Source organism: Haliotis rubra, unplaced genomic scaffold (genome assembly GCF_003918875.1).
Source record: "Haliotis rubra isolate DU_JTF1 unplaced genomic scaffold, ASM391887v1 Scf262, whole genome shotgun sequence".
NCBI classification, from domain to species: Eukaryota; Metazoa; Mollusca; class Gastropoda; order Lepetellida; family Haliotidae; genus Haliotis; species Haliotis rubra.
The window spans coordinates 343226-365568 of NW_025766692.1; the positions used below are offsets into that span (position 1 = coordinate 343226).

At 38.7% G+C, this 22343-nt stretch overlaps 1 protein-coding gene across 1 annotated transcript in view; it reads right to left on the reverse strand.

Moving 5' to 3' along the window:
* The window catches only part of LOC124280206 (protein bicaudal D-like), a 58384-nt gene extending 44587 nt beyond the window's left edge, over positions 1-13797 (reverse strand). Inside the window, 1 exon segment of the mRNA XM_046716102.1 lies at positions 13457-13797. Within this exon segment, the coding sequence (XP_046572058.1) occupies positions 13457-13672 (216 nt within the window). The 5' untranslated portion in view covers positions 13673-13797.
* Positions 13798-22343: the final 8546 nt, after the last annotated feature.

The following is a 22343-nucleotide window of genomic DNA, read 5'->3' on the forward strand; positions in this document are numbered from 1 at the left end:
GCTTCATATGTAACCACATGTGCAATAAAACTCAGAAACGATGTGATGGGCAAACAGCCACTATGAATAAGTGAGTAATGTTGCTTTAAGAAGCATCAGAAATTTTGCAGCTATGTGCGGCTACAACCACTACAAACCAACACAACTACTTCTGAATTCTGACTGGTGACAGTTAAACATGTTGATTTCAGCTGCACTATGAAAATAAATCAACAATGTGTATATGTATACGTATACACCATTTTATAACCATGATAACCAAATATGTATATATTGTTCTTGTGGTATGTAATGTACTTGGTCATATTCGAACCACAACAATGTATTTATGACCTCAGGCGACATTAAGGCAACATAGTTCCGATGTTCCTATAGTGTGGCCAGTATCTCACACTCACATATTCATACCTACTGGCTCAGGTGGAATAACACACATATCTCCCAGGCATACATGCCATGTGTCAGTTGCCAGTTGTGATCACCTACATACTTCACACATGTCTGTGTGACGACTTTTAATCACCCCCCTGGGAAAGGATTGGTTACAAATAACAAACAGTTATAACACAGATGCCAGCATAAGCCAAAATAAACATTATTTATCGGATTACCTGGAATTGAAGACATATACTGATCATGTTGGTCAACATACTTAACACATATATATTGTATGTACAAATTAACATTTTGTTTCATTAATTAACAGTAATAACACATAGTTATGTACCACTAAAAGGAAGTAATAAGGCCATGCAGTCTTTTTCAGGTTACAATAGCTGATTATATCCTGACATTCTGTCAGTGATATAACATTCACTGCACCTCAACAAAATATCAGTATGACAAAGGCATACGCAAAAAAGAAACAACTGACCAAAAAGAAGACTGTGGATTGAGTTTTTATGACAATAGTTTTCATATGAAAGTAACATTGCAGATATCACAGAACAGATATATGCTTTATTTTCAGACGATTAAGACAGCATACATAAGATCAGTACACTGAAAGGGAGATTTATCCCAAGCCTATTACAACATGTACACAGTTAGCATGATGAGGCAGGATATGAAAGTATCCTTTATCCAAGCATTTGTCATCAGTGCAGGAACCTTGCATATGTAAATCTGAAGGATGAGGAAACAGAAACTGGAACATATCCTTGTTGTATCAATGACTGCATCTGACTGAGGACATTGCACCTAGTTACATCACATTAGTGAATGGGTAAGTGAGTGAACTGGGTTCAAACACTTTGAACAGCTTTCCAGTTACAAAGTATATCAGCGTATTTTTTAAAGGAAAGCCCAAAGCATGCAGGTTTTAATATCACAAGAAGTGGATCCAGTATGGGGACATCAAAGCTGTTAATACCAGCTATATGGTTTCAAGGATGTGCTGGTAGATAACTGTCATTGAGCCTGGTGAAACGTTGCATAATATGGCTCCACATGTCTGAACGCATCATAATAACTGGATCTCTTAACAGCTGGACAGAAACAGTGGCCTTTTATCCCACATCTCTTCGACCTGTCATTTTAACATGGATGTACCGTATCACCCAGGCGTTACATAACATCAGCTTGTATCTGCTACCCCTGGTCAGATCATGTACTGACCTATTACCACACACCATCAGGACCTTTGGTCCCGGAGCTGTGTGTTTCACTGGTGGGAGATACGCTCATAACATCACAGTTGTCATCATAATTACTGTCACAGTATAAGGGACCAATCCTAGTCTGACACAGCAAGGATATCAACAGGTTCAGCAGGTCTGATCAGATTGCTTCCATGCAATAAATGGGGATATTGTTGACTCTGACAGGTAAATATGTCTTCATATCAAACACTGCCCTACAATCCCAAGATACCATTGGTTACATCATGCATGAACAGTATCCACCTTAATTAATGCATACTTCAAGCAGCATGTTGTATAACAACACTGCACAATGTAATGCCTTGTGCCTCACAACAAAGTGATATTTCAACAGATTCAGAACTGTGAGATACATATCCAAAGCACAATTCAACATTAGTTGTAAAGCCAAAGAAGACAAGAATTTAAAGTGTTGACAGCTATATTACATACATAGACATAAGTGCAGGACAAATACTTTTATCTGGTTCTAACAGTATCACTCCTAGTGACTAAAGAAGACAAAATATGTGCCTTGAAATGGTGACGGCTATGACATTACAAACATAGGATAAAGTCACAAAACTAATTTCTGGTGTTTAGGTCAATAATTATTGTGATATGACTCTATAGCTCTAAGTGTATTATATTCTCACAACAATTTCAGCCACATAGCTAAAAATCCTTAACAACCTGATTGATGAGTGAGTTCAGTTTTAGGCCGCACTCACCAATATTCCAGCTAAATGGCAGAGGTCTGTAAATAATCGAGTCTGGACCAGACAATCCAGTGATCAACAGCATGAGCATCGATCTGTGCAATTGGGAACCGATGACTTGTGTCAAGCAAGTCAGCGAGCCTGACCACCCGATCCCATTAGTCACCTCTTACGATAAGCATGGGTTACGGAAGATCAATATTCTAACCCGGACCTTCACAACAACCTGAACTATTCAACTGTTATTGTGCATATTCAGTTAGTTCATTCACCATGTGCACCAACTCCTTTATCAACACACAACAAACACTCCTTCGACAGGCAAAGCCACTCCTACCTAACAGGCGGTTATAGTAGTGTCACATACACCTTATATGGACATGGCCACTACAGTGTAAAGTTTCTCCTGATAAATTTTTCAAACCATGTATTTCATATTGCTGCTGTTGTTGTACACTAACGCTTAGTCTCGGAATATATATCATTTTGATAGTAAGAAATAAACACATTTTAATTGAAAAGGAGCACCACTTAGATGGGAGATTGAACCTGAGGAAATCTAGACTTGGTTCATTTACGGCTTTAGCATTGCCGGGAGGGCTAGGAAGTAGGGAAAATATTGTGGTTACAGGACTGTGAGACAGACTATTGTTGTTGTTGTTGTTGCTGCTGCTGCTGATAAATATGTCAATGTCCATGACGATGAGTCACAAAATTGTATGGATGGACGTACATTATACTATTGATTATAATGTATTTCAAATGTTTCATTTTAGATTACAGATTTCTCCAGAGGAGGGATGTATCCAGTTGACACGCTACATGTTTAAGACTGAATATGTTCCCGATTTAGCTCAACTAACTGTCAATCAGATGCCCCAACTGATAAGATAGCCTTTTCAATAAGACACTTCCTCCGTCTTGTCAGTTGGACAAACTTAATCAATCTCAGCGCTACAAAAGTGCCATTTCCCTCAAAAACAGATGTTCACCTTCACTTAAATACTTCCACAACACATCCACATCTTGTTATGGGATTTATCAAAAACAAATGACATAATTTGACCATTTAAAATATTAAACTGAATCGCATCATTTAATGTTTGAACTTTAATGGATCTTGACATTTCTTTTGCTGCTCTTAATTTCAAATGCCAAATTTCATCACCTACATCCACCTCCCACCGTTCTAACACTCCTAGCTATCAATCATTTTATTAGGGTGATTAAATCTTAATGGGAACTAAATTTATAATGAGAACTGCCCATTTACCATGTTTAGCAGGTTTATGAATTGTTTATGTGGGTACTTATCAAACGCAGATGACTCACTGTGCACTTGACACTTGAGCATGGTGAGGTTTGTTGCTATGGTATTGGCTTCATTTCGTTGCTTCTTAATGCCACACTCAGTAATATTACAGCCATATGGTGGTGATCTATATATGAGAGTCTGGACCAGACAGTCCAGTGATCAACAACATGAGCATCAATCTACACAACTGGGATATGATGACGTGTGTCAACCAAGTCAGCGAGCCTGACCAGCTGATAGAGTTAGTCGCCTCTTACGACAAACATGCTTTGGAACTGACTGACTGACTGAGTTTGGTTTTACGCCGCTTTTAGCAATATTCCAGCAACATCACGGCGCGGGACACCAGAAATGGGCTTCACACTATGTACCCATGTGGGGATTCGAACCCGGGTTTTCGGTGTGACGAGAGGACGCTTTAACCACTAGGCTACCCCACTGCCCCCTTTGGAACTGATGTATAGAGATCCCTAAATCTGTAATTGTTCATATTAGGTGTTATGGCAAGGTGCCCTGACATCCATGCATCATCAGGCTCCTAGAACAGAATCCCTGTCAGGGGTGGAAATAACTTTAAAATTGCTAGTGTACTCCGGTACAGTGGCACATGTAAAATCCTTTGCCCTGATAATTTTTCCTCTATACTGGCCGAATTTCTTGTTGATTTTTTAAATGAACAACATAATTAACATTGGAATATCAACTGGACACCGGTACAGTGTGATATGCAAATTTGCTTGTCCGACGTGAAAAAAAACTGGACTGGGGCGTCGGGCAATGGGTTATTTCCACCCCTGCCTGTCAGGATTCAATTCTGGATGTTCGGCTGACCTAAAAAACATTCTACAATTAACCTATTCCCAAACAGAACAGATTGTGAAGTTTAAGAATTTTTATCTCTGCAAGCAATGCTTGAGCTAAACTAAAACTTCTCTTCTGAAAATATATGAAAAAAAACCACCCAGAAATAACATGTAGATTGGACAGGAGGCCCAGGCGATTCACATCTTGACTTATTCATTTAGGGTCATAACACAATAAGGGCTGAATGGAAGGGAAAATAATATGGTTCAGGGACTGTGAGATTGACAACACTACGGCCAACTCTCTAGTTTCCATGCCTGACTGGTCACAGCTTGACGACCATATGTCTCCTATAACAAAAAACAATTAGCAAGGACATACTACTCCAGAGTATAGATGTGTATGGGACAGTGATCTAGCAAGAGACAGCTAAACGACATGCCCTTCTACAACCTTACCTACCAGGGCTGGGACGATACACTATGTCACAATACGATACGTATCGTGATATTTTACCTGCGATACGATACATATCACAATATTTTACCTGCGATACGATACATATCACGATACATAAACCTTGAAAGAATGGCACAGTATTAATAATTTATAATGATTTATTTCAAGGTATTTGTGTATAACAATAACACTACTGTTATAATCAAGCAAGTAACTCCATCATACTTGCATATTTTTCTCTAAATAAGTACTTTAACATGTTTAAGATAAAACTTTTTGAAAAAAGGTTGTGTATCGTTTTGTATCGATACACCAGTCGACGATACGATAGCTGTATCAAACTTAAATGTATCACGATGTATCGATGCATCGTCCCATCCCTATTACCTACAACGGAGCAAGATACACCCTCAGTAGGATAACATACACCATTACATTACACAATTCATTTCTTTCTTCTCAAGTATTTTTTTCAAACTTTGATTCCATTAGTATATCTGGTTAGACTCGCTAATGTATGGTTTATATTGATTTGTTTGGATGGAACAAGACTAACCATTATTCCAATAATACTAAAGACTGAATCATGTAACACAAAACATAGATTCCAACAGCAACAAAGACTAATTCCAGTGATGCCAAAAGACACGCAACTTATGATGACAGAAGCAGCAAAGGCAACCAATTTATGTCAGTCTTATTGGACTTCTGGACACAGAACTAAGTATGGCCTTAACATATGCCTCATCTTTGCCTCATATAAACCATTATAAATGTATTTGCAGTTCAGGTCATGTATCCTTACTGTAGAATGGTGAAAACAATATAATAACATAATTATTTAACTTCTAAAGAGTTTCTATCATGTCAAAAACATTTTGGTGTCAAATGAAATCTTGGAAATGGCTGGTGATGAGATAATAAACTATAATCTATATTCCAGCTGGAGCTCAGAAAGGGAATGGTGTCCGATTACCTGAGATAATGAATACCTAATGGTTTAATTCAATTCCCATGCCAAAAGAAGGTAATTAGACACTTGAAAACAACATAATTTTGTTCCATTAATCAAGACAAAGCATTGTCGTATATCCTATTACCGTGTACTGAAACAAGAGACCTCCATGCTCCCTGGTTGTCAGGAGCACAATGGACCTTCTGTATTAATCCAGGTATCATTCAGGTAACCACACAGCATGGCCACACATCTTGAACTTGTGGAGGTGTTATAATCACCTGTGCAAATCGAGTTCATAATCTAATCATACCTTTTTAAAATTTGATTTGAGAATATGAATCACTTTGATCTTAGACTATGATATTACCAATAATAAGGAAATCTATAGACAACTTTTAATCATTAACCTTAGAATATTATATTTCTCAAAAGTTTTATTAAATTGTAACCATGGTAACGAAGACTACATGCGTGTCAGTCATCAAGCAAAAGAACGTTTCCCATACAGAATCAGGCTGCTGCTTAACCGTGGAATATGACACCATGACATTAGCTATTAATATACCATATTAAAGATTTACAAGAGCCACACAACATATAGGTACAACATTCAACAGGAAGGCAGTCTCCCAGGCTCTTGTCCGCCTTGATCTTCAAACAAAACTATGAAAACTGTGACCAGTGTGGACAGACATGAAAGCTGGTCATAAACGGCAAAGGTTTGAAGATTTACAATGACCTCTCTGAACCTACTTAGGAAGACTGGGCCCTACCTAAACAGCAGGTACACATTAAAGAGACGTACCAAGAAGTGAGTCCATCTTAATCCCTGTAGAACATTACCACCTGGGCCCAGTCACAACTGAGTATTAACCCTTTCACTGCTGAGTCATGACATACAGTAACAGTACATCCAGGTCATCGAAAGAGCTTGCTTCCAGCAGAAACTAATACATTGTAATGCATCTAAGGGCTAATATTCCATTCTAAAATTATCATGATATTTTGCGTTTCTTGTCAAATATCATCTTTTCTCATTGATTTATCTGAAAAATCAATATTTTCGTAAGTAGTAGATGTAAATTAACATTAATTAAAAGTTATCCAGTTTCAAGTAGATCTATGCATCTGGCTTGTCCTTGCACGAATATATAAAACAAACCAATCGTTAACTAGCAGTTGTTCCTCAGCATGTTGCCTTTAAAATATACTGCAGTATACATGTTTCCATGGTTATCTCAATATTCATAATTCAATGTGGCTGCCATACAGCATTAGTATTTCTATAGATAGATAGGCTGCCACATGATCAGTTTACCTGCAACAAAACAAACAAACTTGTTCAGTTTGCATGGAAATCACATTAAGGTTACCAAGTAGGTGACTTTCTATAAGCCAACATGTGTCTGAAACGGCATCATGCTGAATGCAGGCAACATGTGGATTCTCTCATGAGGATGTAAACACTGTACACAATATTACGGATATGAAACATTTTCTTTTTCTTTAATGTTAGCTATATTGAATATTTATAATTCAACCTGCATGAAATTGTGTTAAGATTTATTTAATGTGTATTTAACTTATTCCCATCCCATAACATCAACAGGCTGTGCAATATTTAGCAATAGATAATACCTTTCAATAATAGCCACCAATTAACAAACACCTGTTAAATGTAACATCCAATGATATATAAAATTATAAAAACTCATACATTTAAACATAAAACCAATATATCAATAGACCCATAAGACCCCCAAAAGGTATTAATAACACCCACCAATATACATGTAACACCCACCTATATTTACTAAACTACAAATATACATATGACACCCACAAATATACATATAACACCCACCAACATATACTTAACTATAAATATATATATAACAACAATAAATTAATATACCTATAACACCTACCAATATACATATAACATCTACCAATATACCTATAACACCTACCAATATACATATAACACCTACCAATATGTACTTAACAAGGTATATACATATAACACCCAAAAATATACATTTAACACCTACCAATATACATATAACACCTACCAATATATACTTAACAAGGTATGTACATATAACACCAACGAATATACAAATAACACCTACCAATATACATATAACACCTACCAATATACATATAACACCTACCAATATACATATAACACCTACCAATATACATATAACACCTACCAATATATACGTAACAAGGTATGTACATATAACACCAACGAATATACAAATAACACCTACCAATATACATATAACACCTACCAATATACCGATAACACCTACCAATATATACTTAACAACAAGGTATATACATATAACACCCACGAATATACAAATAACACCAGTTAATGTTCCAATAAGACTAATCAATATACATATAAACCCCATCTATATATCATCCATCAACATACATATATATCAATAATAAATATCTATCCTTCAAGACCTATAATTTATTCATTCATTACAGTGTCCAGAACACCTTAAGGAAATGGAGAAAGTCAGTGGATAATATCAATAAGTGAAATCAGTAATGCTGAACAACTGCTCTACAATCGGTAACCGAGATTCCTGTCACGCTTCATTGAGGCGATATGGGTGTAAATCTTGGCACTGACAGTACCTCAGTACCGGAGGATTATGGGATTGCATTGGGACTTAACCGGTCTTTTTATGGTAATTACATTGAAAGTAGCCCTGAATCAGTGACTAGCCAAGCATTGCAGGGGTTAATGTTGAGTACTGTCCTGTTAGTAAGGTAACAGTGAATAGTGAAAGAACATGTTGCTCTCAGATTAGCAAATTGTTGTAATCTTCTTAACACACCTTAAGTCTTCTTTAAGCTTTTTACGTTCACCAATACCTCCCCACAATCAACCCATTAAGCAGATCAGACATTTCAACAGCATAATATCATCATATATTAACACACTGATGGCTGGTCCCATCCTCATCTTAGAGTGGATTAAAGATTACATTTTTAACATTTGAGAATATTCAGTGTTTAAATTAAAGCTGTATTTTCATCCCAATTAACAAAAACTTTCTTAGCATCTCCTGCTGACAAATTACTGAAACAATTAAAGATAGAGATTACTTCAGCAACATCACAACAATAACTTGAACACGGTGTGATTGCATCAGGTAAAAGAATTCTTTCCTAACATCAATAGTTATTCCTGTAGTGAAGGCGGTAGGGCTGCATCATCTCTATAGTGAGTGAGTGAGTATGGTTTTACGCCACTTTTAGCAATATTCCAGCAATATCACGGCCAGGGACACCAGAAATGGGCTTCACACATTGTACAAACGTGGGGAATCGAACCCGGACCTTTGGCATGACAAGCCATTCCCTTAACCACTAGGCCCTCCCACTGCCCTCTTAAAGACAGATAGTATTTCAGTAAAATCACAAATATAACGTGAACATGGTGTGATTACATAATGAAAATGACTTCTTCCTTTCCAACATCAAGAGTTATTCCTGTAGACAAGGTATGAAGCTGCATCATCTCTATACTGCATCACTATGTCCATTTTTCAAATATTAATTTGATTCCGCTTTTTCACTCTTTACAAACCAGCTTCCCAGTGCATCCCAGCACCTAGTAATAAAGCAGTGCAAGGCTCCTGCTTGCCCTACAAGTTATTCAAGTCCGATGTGTGGTGTTGACCTAAGCAAAATGCCACACAAGCCTTTTTGTAGCAGTGTTTGCCAAGTCTTGAACAATCCCGGAGAATAACCAACCACTCTGTAAATTTAGAATTGTGACATTCCAGCGTTAAGTAATTAAAAACTTTCAGGAAATCCTCAGCTTCCATGCTGTTGGGGAACTGGACTAGCTTCACAAAAATACGTTCAACTTTCCCATTACTACCGTATGCCACTTCAAAGCATATCCTTACTTGAGTTATACATGCCGATCCATGTATGGCACAGAACAAGTTCTATTGTTAATTTGTGTTAGCAATAGCAAATGATCTTTTACATGTTAACAGATAATATTTAATATCTTCATGATATCTGTGAATGAAAGGTCGTAAAGAACAGTATAGTACTACTCTACTTATAAGATGAGGCTATTTTGTTTATCTTACCATGATGCAGAAAACAGATTCTCACATGTCAGGTGTATATTTAAAGAGATTTATAAATCAGGTTATCTTTATCCAAAGTTGAGCTGTATGATATCAAGAGTATACGCCTGGGAAAATAACCAAAAGTACAGTACAATTGTTTACAGCAGGTGCCTGTCACAGTTCAGTCAAAATTGTCAAAATCAATTTAATCGAAGAGTGAGTGAGTGAGTATGGTTCTACGCTGCTGTGGGGAATCGAACCCGGGCCTTCAGCATGACGAGCAAACGGTTTAACTAACAGGCTATTTAATTAAAGAAATAGTCCATGTTCAGTTTGCTTGGAGTGAAGTGTTGAGTGAATGAGTAACACCAATATGGGGAACAGGGGGCTTCACATGGTTTAATACAGTGGAATCAAACCCAGACCCTTGATATGACTGCACCACTTCAGAAGGCAGCGTAATCTCTTCCATCCAATCAACCTGGCTAGCCATCAAATTAAGTCATGCCACAAATAAGCAGACTCACTTGTGTTAGCTCTCTAATAATCAACTTATGGTGCATAATTGATCATATTGACTACTAGGGCTGTGTATAAGTAAAAACACTGTCTTGCCATGTGTGTAATGCAGTTATTGATTTTGCAACATATTGGGAGCAAAAATGTTTGATGGAGATTGACACTGATCATATATGCAGATCCTATTTTCTACATACCAAAGTTTGGCATAGTCATTTGCCGCCATTCTGTAGTCATGGATACAGGGGAGATAAAGAGGTGACAAAATCACATTTCAGTTGATTAATTCATAAAGTAAACAGCATTAGTGCCTGAAATTCAGTGCAGATTTTAGATTAAAAGATACAAATGATAACAAAACTGTATTTTTTCCTCAAATATTTATATATGTAAAAAATGCACAAATTGAAAAGAGGATTACAATAGGACAGTTTGACAGACTCCGAAATATTTATATACACCAGGCTGTAAATAATGCAAGTCTGGACCAGACAATCCAGTGCTTGATACTGGGAGCAGCAGTATATGTCATAAGATTAAGATGACAGTCAATCAAGTGACTGACAATCTGATCCATTTGAAGAAAACGTGATCAGTTATCTAAGAATTAAGGTTCTATGGCAGGGTGGGGACTAAATGGTTTGAAGGCTAATTTTATCTGATTTTAAGAAGCGTTTTTCAATCTAACAAATATAAATGACCAATCAAGATCAACACGACCATGTCAATACGCAAGGTATACAATGCAACAACATTAAGCCTTATAACAAATCAGTGCCACAAGAATGAGCTGCAATATCTCGCCTCTGAAGCTGACCTCCAAACTGCAACCTGAAACTATGAATGAATTTCACAATATTCTACATATGCCGAAGGAAACAGCTTTGCAACTTTGAGAAAGAATTCCCGTGACTCATTTCCTGTCACGCTTAGTTGAACACTTCTGTCGTGGTTACTGGCAATAACATGACATACTTTGGGGGAAAAATTCCCCTCCACGATTTTACATTCCAAATCATGAACCGCATTCAAGAAAGAATTTTAAAGTAATACACGACAATTTCAATTGATTTTTCAAAGGAGGAAGGATAACAATATGGGGATGAACAACGTCCTTATTACAGTGGGAGCAATGTTTCGGTGTAGGTTCTAACACTGCTATCCATTTATTATTATCCTTTCTTAGTGTCTCAACTTCTATATGCCTCTTAAAGAAAAGAGGTGAGGTGAGGTGAAACTGGGTTTAACGCCGTGCTTGAGAATATTTTGCTCATATGACGACGTACATGCGTGTGTATGTGTATGTGCGGCTGCTTGTACTAGCCCAGACTTACGCTGGTTTTATAGTGCTAGCCCACTGAGATACCATGCCGCAATAAAGTAATGAATACCCCACTCAGACACATTATACTGACTCCGAGCCGACCAGTCCTTGTTGTGCCGATTAATGCCGAGCGCCAGGCAGGGACCAACAAGTACCATATTTTAACGTCTTTTGGTATGACGAGGTCGGGGATCGAACCCGCGACCTTCCGCTCTCCGGGCAGATGCTCTAACCACTACACCACAGAGGCGGTCTCTTAAAGAAAAGAAGTGATGTTAGAATGTTTAAGCATAAAATCAAGAGATCATGGGATAAACCCGTTGAAGTTTTTCATTTCAACTCTGCATTCACCAATATTCATACTATATGATACCAGTCTGTAGAGAGTCAAATCTAGAACAGACATTCCAGTGACTGACATCATAAGCGTCTACCTACAGAATTGGGATACAATGACATGCACCAACCAATAAGTCGGCAAGTCTGTCCACAGATCATGGGTCGCTGAAAAGCACTTCTAAACATGCGAAAGGTGTCTTCATGTATAGTTCAAACATGCATACATAGTGGGCCCATTTATAATAAACATCCACAAAGTTACACTCCCTTTCTAAAACTGATCATCAAATATTACCCATGGTAAAAGTGAGTGAGGTGAGTGAGTTTGGTTTTATGCCGCTTTTAGCAATATTCCAACAATATCACATCGGAGGACACCAAAAATGTGCTTCACACATTGAACCCATGTGGGGAATTGAACCAGAGTCTTTGGTGTGACGAGAAACGGCTTTAACCACTAGGCTATCCCACTGCCCCAAAAATCATGAAGATATTCACCAGTGAGTAGTAATGAGGGCTCTATCTTAATTATATCAGACAAGTGTATTTGTACATAGTTTTGAGCTGACCCACTTCACCTTTCATATATATAGCACTGTGATAAGGTAGTGTAGTTCAACAGGTGTTGTGGCTAAGAGTGGTGTTATTCACATAGTGAGGACACCCTCTAGACAAACCATCAGTACCATTTTATTGTATGAAATGTGGTTCGGTTTTGTATTTATTCTTTTATAACAAGCTTCTCTGGTTTAATAAAAAAAGACACAATTATTTGCTTCAAGGGGATAAGTAATTGTTTAACTGTTTACATGAACGCCACACTGTACAAACATATTGGCTGTTACAGAACGAGTGACTTAAAACAATTTTAAGGAAACACAATTTTACATCTTCGATCCTTATCCCTACTTAACAGCCCATGTGGTAAGGTACCTGGTCAACTCACATATGTCGAAATGTCAATTTTGACGTCTGACCCGTTAACGAAGCATGGCAAGAGTCCATACACGGTCAACGCTCGTAAAACAAATACCACAAACGATTAACTTGACTTGAATTTCAACAAATAACTCTTGCAAACATGCAATCAAAAGATTTCTGTCACCGACCGGGTCCAACTTCAGAACTCGCATTTCCACAGGAAGAGAACCGCGAGGCCTGTGATAAATTGCGAGACAGTTTTTCAGTGCATCACCACACCCAATGGTGAAGCAGCTTTCGTCTCACACACCTTCAGGGAATAAATATCTCATATCACACTCACCTCTTTGGCACAGTCTAATTCCGCTTTTACTCCTTCATAAATAGATTCGAGTTCGTCAAACTGCTGTTGAATCTGTTGTTTCTCCTCAAGAACGGCCAGGCCATATTCCGCAGCCTGCAACTTCTCCTGAGTCGTTTCGGCGAGATCGGCTTGTAACCGCTCGACTTCTCGTCTTAGGTCTTCCAAACTCATGTCTGGGCTAACAGGAGTCGTCATTTTGGCTGCCCAGGTGTGGAAGACCTTTGAAACGCGAAAACTTGATTAAAATTTGGAGATTCATAGACCCTGGAGTATCCTTCCACCGTCCGCCATGTCGTCTCTTAATTATGCAGCTATGCTTTGGTCACGTGACCTGCCAGGTCGGATCGTCTGCTATAAATTCCCACCAGTCCGATTAATTAACGTTATTATGGGGACTGGCCACTGTTGCACGACCAGTATTTCAAGCGGTTCTTTACTATATAAAATTAGGGGCTTGGTATTATAAAGTTGCTTGGTTCAACCACAAACCCGCATGACTTGATTATCAAAGGGAAATAACTCCCATATCATACCGGTTCTCCGTGATAACATTACCAGATATTCTGTAACGTTCTACAATACGGAACAATGTTTATGACACGAACGTCTCATATTTGACATGGTAAAACTCGTTTTTCAGGCTGTGATGCAAATACGCCTATTTCAGAATAATCAATAATATTATTATTATTATTATTATGTATTTCCGTTTCGTTTATAACGTCTAAATACCTTTCGGTTCTTTAATTGCGTTATGAATCGTAAAACTGATTTGCAAACAGTTTGAACACTCGTAGGGAAATGTTTGCAATGGCAAATAGGACTAGCTTAAGACTCTTAAATCTAAATATGCATGTCTAAACGGATAATTGTTACATATTACGTAAACCACATATTACCTTGACATTAGCCAGGGAGTATATAAGATAAATACGTACTATGATTCATCCTGCTCATTACTTATGAAAACAGGTCGCCATGGTAGTAGCCTAGACTAACGTTTAGTCTCTGAATATATATATTTTTGATGGAAACAAACAATTATTTTTAAATTGGAAAAGAGCCCCAGTGAGACGGAAGATTCTGGGAAAATGGATGTCTTATACATTAATTATAATAACTGCACATAAATGGCGCATCTTCTAAACATAGTTTGTTCAGGACGCTTAACTAGGTTCGGTGCTCGAGTGAGCGAGTTTAGTTTTACGCCGCTTTTAGTAATATTCCAGCAATGCCACGGCGGGGGACACCAGGAATGGGCTTTGCACATCGTGCCCATGTGGATAATCGAGCCCGGGTCCTCGGCGTGACGAGCGAACGCCTTAACCACTAGGCTACCCCACCGCCCCTCAGTGCTCGAGATCGTATGGACATAATCTATCAATAAAACCCTGGACTAGAATATGCTTTAATTACTCACATTAAGATGAGGACATTTGGACATTGTTTTCAACAATTTGATACAATAAATCTGTCTTGCTTTTCTTTTAAAGTTATTCAACAGACTCCACAGCCTTGATGTTGGGTGTGAGTGAGTATGGTTTTACGACGCTTTTAGCAATATTCCAGCAACATCACGGCAGGGCTTCACACATTGTACCCATGTGGGGAATCGACGTGACGAGAGAACGCTTTAACCACTAGGCTACCCCACCGTCCCCTTGATGTGGTTTGGGAACATGCCCCATTTAGTCAAAGCTATATGGGCAAAATCTCTACGTCCTCAGTCTTTGGATTTTACTTCTGGGATCGGGAGTAGTATCTGAGTCTCAGATCTTAAAGGCCCGTGAAGATCCGGGTTAAAATTGGTCTTCAGCAACCCATCCTCGTCAAGAGGCGACTAACGGGATCTGGTGGTCAGGCTCGCTGACTTGGTTGACACATGTCACCGATTCCCGATTGCGTGATGGACTGTTATATCAATCACTGGAATATCCGGTCCAGTCTCGATTATGTACAGACCTCCGCCATAACGCTGGAATATTACTCAGTGAGGCTTTAAACAATAGACAAACAAATAGTAACTGTAGTGGACTGCATACCTTCAAAAGCTATCGAGTAAATGTTTTACGTCGCACCAGTAGTATTGCAGATGTTCACGGCTAACCTCCAAGACATCAGTGAAGTCAGACATTAACATCCGTATAACATCTATGTTATTAAGCATGCATTCCCTGGACATTGCATTGTTCAGTATTTCTATAGCCTGAAGGTGGGGAGCAGCCTTTGCTCTCTAATGGGCCATAAGGCGACGAGGTACTTACAATATTACGTAACAACTCTTCGGGTTAGATTAACCGTCTTAATTAGCCCAAAGCTTATTGCTGTAATACCCATTACTATAGAAAAAATACCAATATAATTGTTTAATTGGAGGGGGATAGTGATTGCAGACACGATAAATCAGTAGGTCTGGAAAGGGTAAGAGCGTATGTTTGATTTGGTATTCACCTTTAGGTGAGATTAGGCTAATAAAATTTCGATTTGGTACACTTTGTCTTGAGAATGTTTTGACGCATAAATCACCCGTGGTATACCATTAAAGGCAAGAATTTATGGATGTCCACTTTTTAATGTTGGAGAGTATATTCTTACTCCTTCGTCAGGTGAATGCCGTTCAAAGGCTTTGGTATACCGTTGTTTAAACTTATTGTGCGTCCCAAGTTGACTCATCTGTAGAAACGCACAAGGATGAACTAAACAGTGAAGAACTGTTTGCGATGCTTTATATATACCAAAATAAAATACCCTGACTGCATACTTTTATTTGTAAACGCGGGTGCAAAAATAGGTATATATATGCGAATTATAAAATGCTCATTTCAAGACTAGATGTTAGTCTACTAAACTTATTGTCATGACATTAAATGCGGTGATATCAAAGAATTGGGTGTTCCTTAACTTCTTTTGATGAGTATATGTAATTTTGTTATTTTACAGAAGAAAAAAAATTCCTAAATCATAATCAATGTAATGAAAAGGAGCACAGACACTTTCTTCATTTCCTGAAAACGTGGAAATCTAGACTTGCCACATAGTCCAGACTTGCATGGCTTTTCTAAATTTTCTTTCAATGTCCGTATAACAGACTTTAAGTTCAAGAACACCCACTTCTTTCATATTGCTATATTTTATCTGTTATTACCTTTAGTGTTCATTAACGTCTTTTGAGCAGTATATATAATACGAATGTGTGAATAAAAGACTAATTACATGTATCTGATGAATGTAGGAATGAAGGACAGACTGTGTTATTAATTAATGGGCGGTGGGGTAGCCTAATGGTTAAAGCGTTGGCTCGTCATGCCGAAGACCCGGGTTCGAATCCCCACATGGGCACAATGTGTGAAGCCCATTTCTGGTGTTCCCCGCCGTGATGTTGCTGGAATATTGCTAAAAAGCGGCGTAAAACTAAACTCAGTCAGTCAGTCAGTGTTTTTAATTAACATTGCATCAGATAGTTTCAGCATGATCGTATAACGTGAAAATGAACGAGTGAAAGTGTGGATAACGAACGAGTAGATGAATGAACGAACGAGTGAGCTAAATACGATATTCAAACATTCTTTCATAACAACACGATTTGTATATTGATGGTTTTGGTTTGCATTCATCTTTGTGTAAATGTCTTCGCGGTTGGTTTCACTGCAACCATTATCTAGACTGCCGATCCCAGGATGTGACGTCAGGAGCACTGAAGCGTGCGTCGATGTTCAGATGGATGACCTTCACCTTTAGTGTGGGCAGTGATAGGCTCGTACGGAGTGCAAACAGGTTGATTGTATTATACTTGTATATCATATAGGTGAGACTGGAATACATTATTTGTCTGTGTGTCTGCCCTTGCTCATATCACCACGGTTCAGTTCCGACGTCACGATGAGCTTTACGTGTTTATGGCGCCCCGAACGTGACATTGCTACAACGTTGACAAAAGACAACGATGTTAGGCATAAAGTCTGAAACAAAACGCTCGCTTTTGACACGCACACGTGCTGACGGGAACAATGGGGGGGCACTTGATTGACAGAATTCGGCTCTCATAGTGAAGTCACTTTAGTCTGTTTGCAGTGAAAACGTACCGATGAATTTCAATTTAAACAAAAAGTAAATCGGATAAAGTGGAATTACCATTGCGAATCCTCATACTTTTACCTTGCCAAATGAACATTAAATTCTCAGAATTTTATTCAACTTAGGATAAAAAGTTGTTTAACAAACTATCATAGTTTCAAATCGCTATTATTGGTTTGTATTACAAGGGGGTATGCACATCAAATGAAACATCGAGAACAAGTAGAGTTGGTCTAAGTTAACGCTCATCACGAACCGCACGTGCATTTGTTTCACTGTTCCAACTACTGCTCTTACCCCTTTGTAATACAAACCAATAATAGCGATTTCAATGTATGATCGTTTGTTAAACAACTTTTATCCTAAGATGATAAACTTCTGAGATTTAAATGTTCAATTGGCAAGGTAAAATTGTGACGATTCGCAATATTAATTTCACTTTATTTGATTTACTTTTTTGTTTAAAGTGAAATTCATCGGTACGTTTTCACTGCAAACAGACTATATAGGCTAACCTTCAGTACAGAAATATGGTTATCTGATATGAACCATTGCTCTGGGCTCCATTTGGAATTATATTTGAAGCCCATATAGCGATGCCTAATTTCAGAGCCTAGGCAATATAGACTGGGCAAAATATTCTAGACTTGACTTTTTATTCATTTAATATATTCTGTAAACAGAGTATAAAGTTATTGAATGATATTGTTGTTTGACTTTCATTTGTTTCGGAAGCATGGATGGCAGAGTGCATGGGTCAGTTAGCTCATTGTGCTGATGCCTAACCCAGAGATTTTTTTAGCTTATTTTGTTGTTAAACGCCGCACTCAGCAGTTTCCAGCTACATGGCTGTAAATAATCGAGTCTGGACCAGACAATCCAGTGATTGACACCATAAACATCGATCTATATTGATTTATTATGACACGTGTTTTCCGAGTCAGTGAGCCTGACCGCCCGATCCCCTTAGTCGCCTCTTATGTCAAGGCGGCGGTGGGGTAGCCTAATGGTTAAAGCGTTGGCTCGTCACGCCGAAGACCCGGGTTCGAATCCTCACATGGGCACAATGTGTGAAGCCCATTTCTGGTGCCCCCCCGCCGTGATGTTGCTGGAATATTGCTAAAAGCGGCGTAAAACCAAACTCAGTCAGTCAGTCTTATGTCAAGCATGTAATGATTAAGATCATTTCTAACCTGGATCTGCCGCCATATAGCTGGAATATTGTGAATGCGGCGTAAAACTTAACTCACTCACTCTAACCTGGATCTTCCCTGATGTCCTAACCCAGAGAGTGTGGGACTTTATATACTGATCGTCTAAGGTAATGATGTTATGGTAAAAACTGGCATCGCACTTATCTATCCAGAGGACAGTAACAGAACACGAATCTTATGTTTTCCCCAACGGTTGCAGAACATACACTATCTATCACTGCCATCTGTTGCAGGAGGGCGGTGGGGTAGTCTAGTGGTTAAAGCGTTCGCTCGTCACACCGAAGACCCGGGTTCGATTCTCCACATATGTACAATGTGTGAAGCCCATTTCTGGTGTCTCCTGAACTGATATTGCTAAAAGCGGCGTAAAACCATACTCACTCACGCTGTTGCTGGCATATCTTCCTGTTTGAATGGACAGCACTATTCTGATAACTTGTAATGCGTAAAAATATTTCTCAAACTTAAAATAATCTTTAAACTCATTCCACAAAGACGTAGACATAAACATAAAGAAATGTCTGATAGAACCCGCTGTCTTCAAGGCGCCCTCAAGATACCCTTGATTATACTGTTTCTATACAGACTACATTTTACTGCACATTTCACGTCACAGAGACAGATTAAACGCATATTATTAAAAATCAGAAAATGAATATAATTCACATTAATTCACCCGACAACTCCATGGATATTGCACAAAGGAGTATATTAAGGACACTTTAACACAACTGCTTGTCACGTGTGAAGGAAATGTCACAACGGATGTCTTTCAGTAATATTGTGACTAGAATAAGTTGTACATTTACAGTATTTGAAGACAAACAGACGACAAACAGGAAAACGTATAATTATGAGATATATTTTTGTATAAATCAACAGCAGGATAACATGGAAAGCATAAATATTTAATTACGGTACTGCCAAAACGGATTCGTCACCGCCAATAACCAGAGTTAACTGGCCACGGCGTGCACCAGGGGCTATTTGGACTGTAACAGAATTAATATAAAACTACCCCCGTGGCAATGGTTGGCAATAAATCAAAGATATATTCTACGATTGAAACACTGGAGTAAATAAGTGGAATCCAGAAATGCGCTTCACACATTGTACCCATGCGGGGAATCGAACCTGGGCCTTCAGCGTGACGAGCGAACGCTTTAACCACTAGGCTACCCCACCGCCCCTGAAACAGTGGAAGGAATACACATATTTTGAAGGACATTGTGAAACAAATGTCATATAGGCAACTACAGCGTCAATAGAAATTAAATTGTTTATGAGCCCCAGTTGCATCGTTAACATTTGTCAAACGTGTCACGATATTCCCCAGCGTAGACGGGCAGGAAGGTGACGGTGTAGATATATTACGACCGATTCAATCAATACATCCTATACCTAGCTGTTGTGCATTAACAAGGGAGATTGTTCAATGAGTGAGTTTAGTTTTACGTCGCACTCAGCAATATTCCAGCCATATGACGGCGGTCTGTAAATAATCGAGTCTGGACCAGACAATCCTGTGTTCAACAACATGAGCATCTATTTGCGCAATAGGGAACCGATGACATGTGTCAACCAAGCCAGCGAGCCTGACCACCCTATCCCGTTAGTCGCCTCTTACGACAAGCATGGGTTACTGAAGGTTCATTCTAACCAGGACCTTCTCTGGTCAGAGATTGTTCAATGAATAATGAATATACAACTTCTTTATGCCATTATATGTGACGATGGAGTGAAGATGCTAATCTAACACCGTCACCGAGCGACTGTCCCGTGCTACACGGAAACTACCTTGGATGGTTCTGAAGAAGCCATTGCAGTTACTCCATTGTGAAACCCGTGAAGATCTGGCTTAGAATTGATCTCCAGTAACTCATGCTTGTCGTAAGAGGATCGGGTGGTCATGCTCGCCGACTCGGTTGACACATGTCATTGTATCCCAGTTGTGTATATCGATGCTCGTGCTGTTGATCACTGTATTGTCTGGTCCAGTCTCGATTATTTCCAGACCGCTGCCATATAGCTAGAATATTGCTGAGTGCGGCTTAAAACTAAATTCACCCAACACTCACCCATTGTGATATTTAAGCGTGCTTATAATATTGTACTGTCATCTGGGCCTCGATTTTCGAAGCTCTTTTAGCGCTAAGATAGTCGTAAGTGCCATACATTAACATTAACTTACGACTATCGTAGAGCTAAGAGAGCTTCGAAAATCCAGGCCCTGTTCTGTATAGAGGAGTATTGGTGTTACATGATATTTTGTTTTCTTGTACTATTTCACCAAGTCTGCTCACAACGCGTTATGTATACATATATTTCGGAGCAACAGTTTAGTGCTTCAGTATAGACACCGAGCCAACCAGTCCTTGTTTTATTCTCTATATGGCGAGCGTTAAGCAGAGTAACAAGAAGTACCCGCTTTTAACGACGACTTGTATGCTGCAGTCGGGAATGATTGATTGATTGAGGTTCAATTATGGCATCATTGTCCATTTTGCTTGATATGCCACAAATGCACCCCTTCTCGCTAAAATGAAAGGAATGTGCCTTCAGGATCAAAAAACAGCGTTAAACTGGTATTAGAATTTTCAGGCTTCCTCACGGCTGAGCTCTTCAGGATGTTAACCTCACTAGAGCGACCAAGAGCGATAGTCCCCCGGCGCACAACACCTGTTTGTGTGCATGAAACTTAACCCACTGCTAAAGTGAACTGACCATTTTTGAAACATTCTGATCTGGCATTAGACACAATACATGGAATGTCTGAGAAAGCCTGAATCCGAAGCGAATGAGTACTTGTTTTGTTCGCCTTCCTATTAAAGATGTTACTTGCTTGCGTTGAGTTTGTGATAAAACACTGCTAGCTACAGAATTAATTTCCTGGTGCAACCAATAAAGACTTCATATAATCACTGGTGCTGGATTGACAATGTGGGACAAAGCATAAACTCCAATATGAGTATGTGTGTGAGAGTGTGAGTGAGTGAGTGTGTGTGCGTGTGTGTGCGCGTGTGCGTTCGCGCCCTGGAGATCATGTCATGAATTAGAAAAACCCAGTTTGTCACCTACTCATCGTTAAAAAAATCCAAACTACAAAACAACAAGTGCGAGTTCTAGTTATACTTCGCGCTATAATGGTTTTATATTTGAATTATCATATTGTTATTATTATGTGACATTTATTCATTAGTGGCAAATTTTAATGCAACAGGATCGTTGATTTAGACTGAAAATATCCCACAGTAACGCGCAGTTTGATGACGAACACAAACACGGATGAAGCACCGAAGCAGCCATGATCACTCATCACTTACACATCACGTACGTTTCGTTTATCATCACTCTTGTCATAATGCGGGGTTCTGTATGACCTGAGCATTGTCCCTAGCTAGCCAATCAACTGTTTGAATAAACAATGCGCAATTAATACCAGCACATTCCAAACATTAGGGTACATTTACGTATTCTTCACAAGGAAGGGAAACTATTTCTTCTGGTATGTATAAATAATCATAGACATTTTTTTGCAAATCAAGTATGCGATTTACGCAATGCAATTATTTGCTTCT